The sequence below is a fragment of the Rhyacophila brunnea genome, unplaced genomic scaffold, assembly GCF_057557595.1.
Source record: "Rhyacophila brunnea isolate RB1 unplaced genomic scaffold, BYU_Rbru_1.0 scaffold_24, whole genome shotgun sequence".
NCBI lineage: Eukaryota > Metazoa > Arthropoda > Insecta > Trichoptera > Rhyacophilidae > Rhyacophila > Rhyacophila brunnea.
The window spans coordinates 2,651,416-2,665,993 of NW_028232904.1; the positions used below are offsets into that span (position 1 = coordinate 2,651,416).

The 14,578-nt window shown below is 36.2% G+C and overlaps 1 protein-coding gene across 2 annotated transcripts in view; it reads left to right on the top strand.

Annotated features, from left to right (window-relative positions):
• The window catches only part of kto (mediator complex subunit kohtalo), an 83,586-nt gene that overhangs the window by 51,920 nt on the left and 17,088 nt on the right, over positions 1-14,578 (top strand). For both annotated transcript variants that reach the window (XM_085951464.1, XM_085951465.1), the window contains exons 30-39: positions 1,726-1,908; positions 4,313-4,400; positions 7,131-7,330; positions 8,691-8,858; positions 10,051-10,234; positions 11,284-11,468; positions 12,045-12,258; positions 12,906-12,989; positions 13,951-14,066; positions 14,405-14,507. In XM_085951464.1, the coding sequence (XP_085807590.1) occupies positions 1,726-1,908; positions 4,313-4,400; positions 7,131-7,330; positions 8,691-8,858; positions 10,051-10,234; positions 11,284-11,468; positions 12,045-12,258; positions 12,906-12,989; positions 13,951-14,066; positions 14,405-14,507 (1,525 nt within the window). The remainder of the gene's footprint in view (positions 1-1,725; positions 1,909-4,312; positions 4,401-7,130; positions 7,331-8,690; positions 8,859-10,050; positions 10,235-11,283; positions 11,469-12,044; positions 12,259-12,905; positions 12,990-13,950; positions 14,067-14,404; positions 14,508-14,578) is intronic.

Consider the following 14,578-nt stretch of genomic DNA (forward strand, 5'->3'; position numbering starts at 1 on the left):
ATACGTATTCCATGGTGAAATGTATTCCACGGTGAAATGTTCAACGAAGAACTCGTCATTTGATTAAATGTTGCACGAACTCATGTTTCACGTACTGCGGCGCACGAATAAGTGTTCTACGTTGAACTGTTTACGTACAAATTTCCGGATACGGGCAAAAACAGGTTCATCGCATTTTTTTCATTTTTGAGATTAAAATGCCAATTAGTTCAACAACTGCTCAAGAATGGTATCATTAAGGGCCTTCGCTCATGGAAAAACTAAAATCCGACAAACTGGTTGCTGATGGACTCATAAACTGGCCAATGATTTCGCACACGGCGCTACTGAAAGTCACTTACATTAATAATCTCACAACTTCAAACTGTCAAACCCGTTGTCTTTCCTACTTCATTCTAAGCTGTTTCTGTAATATCTTTACAGGAATATTCTGGCAGCCTGTAATACAGGCAAGAGTATTTCTCAACATCTGCCACATATTTTAAACTAAAAATCGGTTCGCCCATCTTTTACTTTTGACGTCTTGGCTTTGTTATTTTTTGTTCAGTGCTAGGTACCAATTTTGGTATGAAAATATGATTTTTCATCGAATCTACTGATATTGGCACCACTGTTTTATGGGTGACTGGAAACTGGGAGACTAGCATGTCGCGTCACTTCGGTTTCGGTCGCGAACGTTTTGAAACTGAGAGATTCCAGTCTTGCTGTCAGCGAGCCGCCATTGAAATACATTAGCTAGATACTGGCTGGAATTTTAGTTTCAGTCGCGTATTTTTTGAGTATTCTCGTGAGCGGATGGCCTAAAACTACCAAAATCTATTTCATTGCTTCATAAATGAAGGGAGAAGAAAGTGTAGTAAGGCAACAAATCAGTTAATTGTTTATGAAACTGCATAAAACGTAGGATATGTTTTATTACTCTGTTTCACTTTTATTATATTTAAATATAAATGAGAAATCAAATCTAGGTGTTTTCAAATTATGGTTTTTCAATAAAGAATGTTCCGTTCTTATATCTTGTGAATTATTCGTTGAATAAAAAAAATACTTTCATTAAAATTTTCTCACAATTACACAGGCGAGAAGTCAAGGTTACCCTTTATTGATACATTGATTATGTTAATACCTTTTATTGGTGCATTGATTCAATCTACAAAAGCTGAAATAAAATTTGATAATCACTTCAGACGCTACTAAACTATTAGTTGTCATACTTAGGTATTGTGCATAAATTGGTAAAGCACATTTACCGGAATCTGATGAATGCTGCGTCGTTTATCGCCTGACATCTATGTTTTTTAAAGAAAGATGTTTTTTAATAGGTTTGTTTCTGAGGTGTTGCCGAATTATGTATATTGTATTTTGAAATTAGAATAGTATTTCCAGATTTATTAGCCAATTGTTATAAATATAACCAAACAAAATTGGACATATCGGCATTTATTTATATCTTTTCAATTTATTGGTTTATATAAGTCATTACATTTTTTTTCGTATGCTTTTGGCTGGTTTTGAAAGTTATAGATCATTAGATATTGTGTGAAATTGCACATAGAATATGTACGTATTTTTTGTTAGATTTTGACCGTTTGTGGACTTATCAGTAATTGGAAATTGAACCCTCATATCATTATCGTTCCTTCGGAGTGCGAAAGTAACAAGACAACTTTAACATATATTTCCTGTTCAATCACTGCCATGATGTGGTTTTCGCAAATTCCTCAGGCAAAACCAATCTTCGCTGGCATCGATGGACAGCTCGTTGTCTCTGAGTGAGTTCGCTCGTCACGTCCTGGCGGAGATATGCGGCGAGGAGTGGGTTATGCAGAAGTGTCTTCAGTCGCCCGAGGAACTCTGCCAGCCGGACATGCTGTTGGACTCTATGCTTACTGCTAAGCAGGCGCAGAGGTTTGATGATTTTTTTTTATATTAATAAAATTTTCAACCGTTCCATATTACTCTTTAATTACCAACAGAATATCAAGAAAATCGACAGCTTTAACTAGTCGTATATTCTAAAGATCACAATTCTAAAAGATGACAACTGCTCTCGGTTTACGCAATGTCACTCATTCAATATTGGTGTATTTGAAGGTTGCAACACACACTATTGCACTTCTATAATGTCTGTTTCATTTTCATAACACTCATGCATTCAAAGCCCTGCTTCAAAATGTAGTGTATTGGGGTATAGCCTATCAGAATTCTATTTATTAATCTGTTCTGTGATTGTCACCTTAGGTTACCCGGTTACATGTAAATTATACGTAAAACATTTCAACGTGGCACAGCTCACTGTTAGCTTTCTTATCGGAAAGAGATTACCGTATACTATACGGTCTCCAATTTTATTAGATTCAATATGGACATTAATACAATTTTCGTAGCTGATTTTGGCAAAATTCATGAATTCAAGAATGAAAACCTAACCTGAAGATAATCCAGTATATTCGCTATTTTCTAAATTTGTTTGCTGCTGGCTTCCTGTAAAGTGTAAACCGACAAGAACCGTGTTTTATTTAGAGATGAATTTTATGTCAGTACTATATGTCCCAAAGAGGTTGGACGGTCTTTGATATACGGCCATAGCCCCCACGAGGGGGGGGGCTGACCGGGCACTAGCCTGGGGGCCCGGCGAGGCGCTATTTTCCTTCAATAATATTATGTTATGTATGTATTAAGTTATGTGGTTGTACGATACAATTTTTAATTGTGTATCAATACTCGATATCTCCATAATTCAAATGGATTTATTAAAATATACACATTAATTTTACCGCGTACACCATTTGGAAAACGCTGCTATAGAGCGTCACACTGCCTTTATCTTTAGCAATAGGTAGGAGGGCCCGCCAAAGATCCTAGCCTGAGGGCCCGCTTCACGATGTGGGGCCCATGTATACGGCCATATGTTTCCGATACAATATTTCACCGTGAAGTGTGATACGGCGAACTATATATGTCAAGGGTGCCAAGCCACAAATTTGGCGAAAATGAGTAAAGTACACAAAAGCATTTTAAAATCATCAAAGATGTAGTGGTCAATGGATTTAAGCCACAAAACTCTTTTGACTACATTTTTTGTACATTTCAATATTCAGTGGTCAAGAGATAAAACACACATAACTTCTAAGATACTATTTTTTTTAGTTATTTATACAAAATAATAAAAAGATAACACCACAAAGTATATTCTGTGTTGAAAGTTTCACCGTTATATCTTCAAAAAAGTTCAATAAAAAAATGTTACTTTTCTTTGTCACACAAAATCTTTGAGTGCCTGTTTCTCAGCAACATGATTGTGTGGACTGGCTCCCTTGACATCTACGGCGACGATGTACAAGTTTCCGGACACGAAGTTACCGACCCCATTAAACTACAAATATTTCAGTTAATATGCACTTTGTCATCTTCATATTTCGGCTATTCCTAGAATCATCAATATTACATCTAATTAAAATGTTATTATTTTCAAAATCGATAGTATTATCCAGTAAATAAATACATATAATTGATAAAATATCTCTCAGATTTCATTCACCTGACGCCGAGCTAAATAATGACGGTAATAATATTTAAATTTACTCTTTGTAATTCGTGTGCAGTAAGTAGAAGAAATCGCAATCTGCGCAATTTCAAGATTAAGTTGTTCCACTATTGACATATTTATGTTACCGAAATAGGCATTTCCCGCGGCGTATCGAGTGAACACGAGAGGGCATACCGTCTTAAACATTACACGATGTCGGCAATTGCCGAGCACTCGATGGATACAGGACACAAATTTGACTTTGAAACCAAGATATTGGGTCGGAATAAATGATATTTCGCACGATTGGTAAAGGAGGCCATTGAAATCCATAGAAACCCTGAAAATATTTATAGGGATGATGGATTACGGTTAAAAACGTCATGGCTTCCGGCACTATCAGCACTATCAGCAAAATCCAATATTCGAGCCGTATCCCTGGTAGTAACGATTGACAGATTACTCTGAGCAACGTTTGCTCTTAGCTAATCGGATTCCTTTTGACATTCTTAGAGCAATGTTTACATTTACATACCTACACTACATTTTCTTGATAATGGCCTCTGAAACGAGCCCGAAACGTCGAGTAAAGAAGGAAGAAGGACACACGGTGGAAACCCAAAAATGTACTATGATAAAAAACAACCGTGAAAGCCTTAAATAGGGAAGGTTAATGAACTTGAAAAGTTAAGGAAAATTATGAATTACTTGAAATTTCGAATTATGGGTATTAAAATTAATGAGAAATTGATTTTGGATGACTTTATGCTTGTTTGTTTTCAGGCTACTTCATATGATATGCTATCCTGAAACTGCGAGCCATACTCTACCGGACTTGGACCAGAAAACAATCATCGTGAGAATATTGGAGGTTAGTTTATTTTAACTGTTAATTTTAAGTATGTCCTAGTCTCAAAATGATTCGTAATACACCGTTAATGCAGATTACGAATGTAAGCATTTAAAAAATTGAGATCAAACATTTGGTTTCATTGCCAAGCGGTATCAAATGCACCATGAAGGTCTTGGGAAATTGAAAGAACTATTAGTGCATGTAACCACTTCACAAAGTGAAGACGAAGGTCGATGAAGTGGATTGTTTTGATTTCGAAATGAGCCGGCCAACCGTGTAAACCGTAGCTGTAAACTCGGCTTTCGTGAAAATTTCTAGTTGATACTACTGCCTACATCATAGACTATGTACCTAACTGTTGAGTTACTTTACGACTGTGGAGAACGTTAGTGGAAGTGGAGACGAGATGGTTTACAGCAGTTAAACTTTATCAGTCAAATGTATTTGTTTTCATTGAACTAAGACTACTACTACTAGGTGTAGATAGTGTTTGTTAGCTTTTAAAATTCAATTATAGACCGTTATATCTACTGTACTTCTAAAATGTTAGACACATACTCAAAAGCTGAGCTGCTATTGGCTAACGTGACACGAGCCGTCTTTGAAACTAAATGTAATAAGCCACATTTGAAAGTTTCGCGTTATTTTGTATTTTTTTTTGTGGCTGCTGTCTAAAAATTCCTTTAAAGTGTATTTTACAACATTTTTATTAGGTCGTATTCTTATTTGTCCAGTGGTTGTTTGTCCGGTACAAATCTTGCAATCGATTTTTAACTAACTTCCCGACTAGCTAGACATTTAGAATATATCAGAACACGATGCCAATGCATTTTTTTAATACTTTTAGCCATTTTTAAGTAGAATTAAATTCATTTTCAGTTAATTCTGTTTTGTATGAAAAGTTATTTCGGAAGAAATCCGTAATCCAATCCACTATTATTAGTTGCTAGAGTCCTAACAACTAAATTATTAATATATACGTGCGTTACTATGGAAATCAATATGAGTGTCAAAATGACATTTCAGTATTATTTCTATTAAATACAATTTTTTTTGATCGTTTAAGCTAGTCAAGTCAAGTTTATATGATTCAACAGAAAATTTAAAAACGTTGTATATAAAAAGTTCTTTTTATCTTGTAATTATTTCTTTACAAAATGTCATTCAAAGTTACTTTTTCAACAATATTGGGACGAGTCCTTTTTGCAAATAGTAGCTCTACTGCGAAAAGAGTGTACTGCGCGACTGTAAAAGGAGTTTCCTCAGTTTAAAGCACGGAAATTCACATCTTCTCATTTTCTCACGGCAGGGTGTGAGTGATGCAATATGAATGAAGTGATACGATGAGGTGATGCCGACTTCCTTGTGGTTAATTTGAAGATAACTTTCATGTACTCTGGGTTAAGGAAATAAAAATAAGAATGGAAGTTCTCAATTCCTCATTCCTATGGAGCGTGGTGTGATCGACCGAAATCCATCTGGCGATTGACGCGTCGGACATGCCCGGTTTACAGTGATGCCAAGAATTTTGTACCATACATTGACGATGTTGAATATTATGAAAATTGAGAGTAAAACAAATACACCCGATCCTCTTTTTGCACGGCTTTTTTTTGTACGGTTTCGAAATAACGGTTTAAAAAAGTACCGATTAATTTTTATTTACACTGATTTTTTTTGCTTTAACATGGTTTAAAAAAAAAAACTAAAAAGAATAAAAATATATAATATGTATGTACATATTTATCAAAAAATTGCATTGCAATGGACCGCACGCCACTGGTGCATACATGTGTTGTCACCGGATACCGCCCAGACATACATGCGTACATACATGACGCCACTAGTAAGTCACTTCAGGTGCGATACGAGAGATGCGCCGCGTGCTTCGGCGCCAGCGTCATTAAATATTTCCAGCGAAAAACAACAGTAAACGGGCACGTTTATTGTCAAGTAGCGACACTGAATGAATATATTTCTCTATGCTAAATTTAATTTAAATCGAAAACTATGTATTTTACAACGTTTTTCTTAGTTTGTATTCTTATTTGTCCGGTACAAATCTTGCAATCGATGTTTAACTAACTTCCCGACTAGCTAGACATTTGAAACTTTTAGAATATATCAGAACACGATGCCAATGCATTTCTTTAATACTTTTAGCCATCTTTAAGTAGAATTTAATTAATTTTTAGTTAATTCTGGTTTGTATGAAAAGTTATTTCGATACCATTATTGTTTGCTAGGGGGTCCTAGCAACTAAATTATTAATAATATATACGTGCGTTACTTTAGAAATCAATATGGAATGACATTTCATTATTCAGTATTTCTATCAAGTACAATTTTTTTGATCGTTTAAGCTAGTCAAGTCAAGTTTATATGATTCAACAGAAAATTTAAAAACTTATATAAAAAGTTCTTTTTATCTTGTAATTATTTATGTATAAATAATAAATAAATTATTTTTTAGTTCAAGAATTTTGTATTTTGAGTTGATTTTAAGTTATGGAAACTATCTACCATTTTTGTATGGGCACCTTATCTTTTTTTATACGGTTTTGTTTTGCATGGTAGTCTTTGGAACGTATCCCCCCGTGCAGAATGAGGATCGGGTGTAGTTTCACTTCTGTCTTCACATTTTTATTTAATTGAATGTTTTTACAAACGGTAACATTCCGTGACTCACTGTTTTCGGATATGTCACTGAATTTGTGGTCCGATCGTTTATCATTGTTTTTTTTATAGAATTTAGAGCAGTGGTCTCTCCGAATGTCATGGCTGGATCTGCAGTTGATGTTTAAACAGTTCACGTCGGGCACTCCGGAATTGAATCAGTGGCTCGAGACTGTGGCCCGGGCCGCCATTGATGTGTTCCATGTCAATACCACACCCCTGGGACCTTCGTCCAACGGCAGCGGGTTGGGGACTTCCGATAGCAAAGAAACGTGAGTCCTTTTCACAAACATTATTTTAACTTCGCTTGTGCTCTATATGTTGTATATAGCAATATAATACTATGTTATATCTGTGGTCTTTTCAAATTTTATGATAAATGCAAAACTAAAAGAATTTGGGCTCTAAATAGAAAGAGTCTTATAAAAGGTTATCAAATTGGTACTATAGATTAGTCCCACAATGTGTTGTGGGTCCCAGGTTCGAATCTTGGGTCTGACAAGTACACATATTGTTTTTCAATTTGTGTATGAGTCAGAGTATGGACCTAATAGGTTGAGCAAGTGGCTAACATTCATTTCTCATAAAAACAAAAATCTGTTAATACAACTCTGTAGAGGCCCATATTATAATTTTATTAGGATAGGACATTTAAAAAATATCATATTATAATAAATGTAATGTTGTAAAGAAGCAATAATTAGGTCAATAATACTTCAACGAGTGGTGTTTAAAACTCTTCTTATTCAAGAGTGCTGTGTGTATGCATGTCTTTAATCTGAATAATGCCAAAACCAATGAATCAGTCAAGCTTCGATTTGTGGAAGAAATATTGCGGCATGAGCTAAAGCTATGGTATTCTAGGACAAAAGCCTGACCGACAGAACCGATTTCAATAAAAAGGGAAAACTCAAAGTTGTGTCTTTTTGACAGTACCTATGTAAAAGTTGGTGGCTTTCGAGATGTGGCAGTATCGGCGTTCCATGAAGATATCCTGGACTGATCACATGCAGAGAAGTTGCATGCTTTAGCCATATCTTCCGCAATTGGAAGTGTGATGTACTCCAACTCAAAATGCAGGGGAAGTTGGAGGGCAGCAGAAGCGTATGTGATAGATTCTTTTAGCTACGTGATCTCCGTAAGTGGCTCAACGTCCAAGGCATCTGATACGACCGGGCCAGGATTGGGAGGTGTTCTACAAGCGTGTCCGGCAATTTTTACGTATGCAGTTTGCCGTATCATACTTCACCGTGAAATATTATATCGGCAATATATGGTTGTATATTAAAGACCGTCCAACCTCTTTAGGTCATATAGTACTGACATAGATTTCATGCCTAAATAAAACACGGTTCTTGACGGTTTACACTTTACAGGAAGCCAGTAGAAAACAAAATTTTAAAATAGCCCATATACTGGATTATTTGTTAGGTTAGGTTAGGTAAATTTGGAACATTATTGTCTGCAATGCTCCACGAACAACACATATTTTTTTCATCTCTTTCCGATAAGAAAGCTTACGACGAACTGTGCTACAGTGAAATTTACGTACAATTTACATGTAACTGTACTGCAAGTCAGTCTCAACCAAATATAAGAAAAGTTTCTATTATTTGTCCATTCCTATTACAGTCAAGCGTTGGAGAAGAAACGGAGTAATTCAATTTGGCTGGTCGCACCGTTGGTCTCCCGTCTTCCTCCCGCGGTCCAAGGTCGTGTCCTCAGGGTGGCTGGTCAGCTGCTGGAGGGAACCCGTCAGGACAAGAACCAAAGTCCTCCCGGTTATAAAGGATCTCAAAGGTAACTGTCTTGATATTTTTTGACTTTGTTTTCTGTTTATCTCCACGTGTGTTTGTCGATGTAACATGACATCAATCAGGTAGGTAATTAATATGACTGAAAGAATGTTGTGCACCACATTCGATATCCATGTTGTAGCTGAATCCACCGTTGATATTGCTGTTTCCATTGCGAAATCAAATGTCTGTGAAACCTGTTTTTTGCAGGTGGAAGTAGTTACATACCTTTTATTTCAATATACATATTATACAAATCATAAAAATGACGATTACCTGCCACAAAAATTTTTTAATGTGTACGAAACTGGGCTTATTAGAGAAAAATGCCAGATCAGTCATATTATATATCCCAACTAGAAAAATCTATGCCAGGTTTTAAGGTATCTGAAGATAGGCTAACCCTTTTACTCGGTGGAAATGCTGCTGGGGATTGCAAAATCTAACCACGTCATCAATCAATAATGTATTCTTAAATGTATGTATGCCCACGGTGGCCGCGCGGCTTAAGCGTTGAACTATATAACGCCGTGGGTCCCAGGTTCGAATCCTGGGTCTGGCAAGTACACATATTGTTTTCCAATTTGTGGGTGTCAGGGTATGGACCTAATAGGTTGAGCAAGTGGCTGACATCCATTTCTCGTAAAAAACAAAATCTGTTAATACAAAACCTCCACTCTGTGGAGGCCCATATGATCCTATTAGGATTGGACATGGTCGAAGATGTGTGTATGTAGGTCTATTTTATTTTCACTTATCCTTTGAAACTAACATATATTATTTAAAAAAATGCTTGATTTTAAGTTTTATACGACTTACACGAAAATCTTCGGAACGAATTAATCAAGTCAAGGACTCACTGTAATGTTTACTTTGTATGTATGATAAATTTGCTTTGAAAAAATAGGTGGTGCCCGCCGCCCTACCGAAATTTTTAAATATTGTGTTCTAGGGTACAAAAAGGTTGGGTTATTTTACACTATCTAATGTGTTTCAATTTCTATGAAGAGAATGTATGATTATTTCTAGCACGTGCGGGTATGATTGTTAGGTTTCTCAAATTGTTCTATTTTAAAATTTTCAAAATAATGAAAAAATACTTCAATTTTGGTTTATAGTATTCAGTTATGTAGAAAAAATAATTCAATTTATATATGATTCGTTACAACCATCGGTTAATATTGTTATATTTATAGTTGTTCATCGAACAATTCGAGTGGTGGTGCTCGGAAGCTGGTGGGGAATTCAGGACCTGGTCTTTGCCACCAGCCCTTCTTGACCCTTGTCCTCACCTGCCTGCGGGGACAAGACGACCAGAAGGAGGGACTCCTCACTTCTTTACATACTCAATTGTCGCAGTTTCTGCAGACTGCGAAAGAGGTTTGTTAATAATTTTTACACTGTTCCATCAATATGCTCGAATCCCGGTGGTCTGGTTGAATTTGACTATACAGTCACAAGTCTCAACTCTCCGTGATATCTCCTGGTTTAGCATCCATAGAAACGGATTGAGAGAACATTACAGCTATATGAGGCTACTATTTCCAAACCCGGCTCATTCCCAAAAATATATTTTGCGGCAAAATGCAATAAACTGTTATACTTCATCTTCTTCCATGTCCGTGAGTTAATTTGTAGTGTAGCATATTTAATATAGAAAACAATGGGAAAATTGTTCATTTCTATATTAATAGAGAATCATTTACATTTATTGTTTGGATCAAGCCGAGTTTGAAAGTGACAGTTGGAATGAGCCATTTTTGATACTTAACAATTTGGATTAATCCGCCTATGAAAGTATGTAACCAAATGACATACTACCAAAATGTTACAGGCAGTTTGGATAGCAATTATGACCAGTTTCAATTATTCAAAACGATTGTCAATCAGAAAAATAATTAATTAAATAACAAAATAAAATTTGAATTTTGATGACATTTAGGTATACTCCGAAGTTTTTTGGCTTCATGTCTTTGCCATTTTTCTGGTTTCCTTTCCCTTTTTCTAGCTTTTAATGCTATAACAGATAAAACAGTAACGTCAATTAATCAAAAAACTCCTTTATGAGGAGTGGTCACAACACAATTGTCATACAAATTGTACCGGACACTGGACACTGGACACTATTAACCACCTGACCCCAAACTCAGCTCCCATTGGCTAAGGTGCTAAGGCCGTCTTTGAAACTAAATGATTGTGGAATAAACCACATTTGAAAGTTTCACATTATTTTGGAATGATATTTTGTATGTAATGAAGCCGGGTTTGAGATTGCTACCTAAAAATACTTTTAAAATGTATTTTTCTTTACAAAATGACATTCAAGGTTCATTTTTCGACAATATTGGAATGAGCCGGGTTTAGAAATAGTAGCCTCATATGTTTCCTTTGATTCTTTGTTACTAACAAAACGTGTGTAAACGTTTCAGGAAAGAATGGGAACAATCGAAGACTATCCGACCAGAGAGCAGATGGTGGATGCCCTCCAGTTGCGGTTCTCTCTTCTGGGTGGAATGTTCGACACCACGCAGCGTAACATGACTGTAACTACCGACTGGGCCATTCTGCTCGAGCAGTTGATCTCCTACGGCGTAATTGATTACAACAATAACGCGTAAGTTGGCATTATTTAAAGGCCTACCTGCCCTATGAAGTTTGGAAATTAAGAATTCGGTGTATGTTAGGGATCTAAGCCTGAAAAAATGCTGGTAAAAATACTTGTGTCATTATGACATAGTATCTTTTCTCATGATGTCAATTAACATTTACATAATTGATCAGATTGTAGTTATAATTGCCGACTCAAAATTTGTATGGTATTTACTTCATTCATATATAAAATATAAATTCATTGTTTACGAATGGACCAGTAAACAAATGTAAGTAGTCATAAGCTATATATTGGGCGCCTTCCGAAAACAAGCTAGAACCAGCTGCCAAATAAGCGAAGTTAGCTGCAACATCTCTAATATTAAGTTTCATTTTTGTGTGTACAAATTGGCTTAAAACTTGTAACAAAAATTACCTGCCTAGAGCGAGGCTACCCAATTCCGAGAAGGCAGGCTCTTTAGAAAATTTAATATATTTGTCAATATGATTAATTTTTCGATGAGGCTTTGCTACTGGTATTCCTAAGCCCTCGTAGTTTCATCCCTTACCGTCATCATCTTTAAAATGTCCGTTCTTCTAGGTCCCTGTTCACGACGGTGATCGACATGCTCGGCACGCTGGTGCACTGGACCCTGGCGAGCGACAGCAGCGGGGGAGCCAACCAATCAGGAGACGAAAACAAAAAGCAGTATCAGAATCTCATGAAGAAACTAAAGAAGGAGGTCGGAGAGAGACAGAGTCCCGAAATGAACTGTGTCCGACAACTACTGCCATTGCCTAAGATTACTGTTGAAGTACGCAGAGCTTTTTTTTTTACTAAATTTTCTGTTTTATAATGTAAGTGAAGAGACATCATTGTACGTTTCCATACATGGAAAGCATGTCTATTTGTTACAAAATTAATTAGCATATTTAGTTGGGCCAATTATGGTCGCTTTTATTCCTATATTTCACTCCTATCTCAAATTCTCAGTTATTGTCGCAAGTCCAGGCGACCAACAGTCACGGGTCATCAGTCGACTGTGATTGGATAACATTCAGTTACCTCTTATCTAATTTCTTTTATTTTGTTAACTGTCAATTCATGGTGGAACTGCATTGTATTGTTGTTTTTATTAAATAAAAACAACAATACCTCTTATCTAGTCCTCAGTTACCTATTGAATTTAAAAAAATAACAAACACTATCTACACATTGTAGTCTTAGTTCAATGAAAACAAATACACTTGACTGGCAAAGTTTAGTGTGCACTATTTATGTCGAATCTTGACAGCCTACCTCCACCCTTCGCCACTGGTTGGCACGGAGCACTGTGAACAAATATGAGTAATATGAAAGTCTTAACACTGAGAAGGCTTAGGTGACTCCCCTATGTGTACTGAAATGTATTTAAAGGTGGTATTTTATGTCATTTTGAAAATGGATTAATTAATTTTTCAGGTCATTGCTAGCGGTTCCATTGGGTGTTTGACTGACACAAAAGGGAATAAGATCGCCGGATTTGATAGCATAGACAAAAAACAGGTCATAAAAACTAATGCTAATTTTTATTATATACACTTACATTTACTATTATTAGATTAAGTAATGTATCCGATAGGAAACACAGAATTTTTATGTCATCTATGGATCATAGATGGTGCTACGTATGTCATATTTTAAAATTGTTATTCGATTTCTCATGGAATCACCGCTTACAATAATGGCATACTACTTTGATAATTGTTCACTAGATGGTGTCGTGGTTTTTCTACAAAATTTTACAGTCAAACTGTTTCAAACAGTTAAACTGTTTGAACTGCCAAAAAGTGCTATCTTTTAACAGCTCCTCTCTTGCCTGTGTTAACTTTTAGAGCGAGATAGAGTATGTCAATTACATATTGAGAGTAGAGATGCAAGATGCAACTGTTTTGAAAAATAATTATGTCACCGTAATTTATAGATCCCCGCGAGCTGTCGAATATCGAGTGACTAGTAGTAACATAATATTTGTTTTACTACATGCTGCAATCGTAATGACATGGCTACATAATAAAATTGTAGGTTATGTTGATATGTTTGACGTTTCAATATAAAACTTTGAGGTTCGGGTAGACACACCAGCACGACCATACCCGAATTTGACGGACATGTCTACCAACCTAAATTTCCACTGTACTACGAATTTACAAATTATTTGAGATAATCGTTGATAGCCGCCCCGATAACCACTTTGTGTGTGGAATGGCTTCCGTGTTAATTTGGACCAATGCAAATAACAGAAACATGCTAAAGTGCTAACCAGGCAGGAATTGTGAATTATCGACATATGATTCCAGACTGATTGATATCAACAACTCCGAGTAGAAAAGATCAGCTTCATTGATTCATTGATCGTGTTTTGTATTATAGTGTGTGGATGCAGGGACTTAAAAATCCCTGCATGAGTTGTTGAAAGGTTGATTACTTGTACTGATTACAGGGCTTACGCCTGTTTGACAAACAGCGTGTTTCAGCTTGGGAGATCGTGGAAGGTGGTCGAGTGCCGGCGCCACTTTCATGGGCATGGTTCGGCGCCACCAAAATGGACAGGAAACCTCTCACCTATGAACACACACACAAGTGAGTAAAGTAAAATGATGTTTACAGTAAAACCCAGTTTATAATCCCCGAAATCTTATTATCAACTAATCGACTACTTAATCTGCAAACCAGCCAACTTCTAGGAACAACTAGGAAGCTAAAATATTGTATTAATTCATAGTGCAGCTTATTTGTAAAAAAAATAATTTCCAAGTGTATTTTTGGAATTGTTAAATTCCGCCCTATAGTTAAATTATTAAGTTTTTTCTCCTTCCTGACCAAATTGCCCAAATGGAATTAGCCAGTTTGCAGAATAAGCAGTCGTAATGGTTATTAATTTATGTCGAATAAGTACCATTTTGTACGAATTATTCCAGATTGTTAAGATACCATACGCATTGTCTGGTGAAACCGACCAGCTACTACCTTGAACCACTGCCACTCCCTCCCGAAGACTTGGAGCCTCCACCAGAAAAACCGGTAAATACAATCATCGATAATTTATTTCGTGAACGTGGTGATGTAAGGACCAATATTTTTTGGTTGTCTTT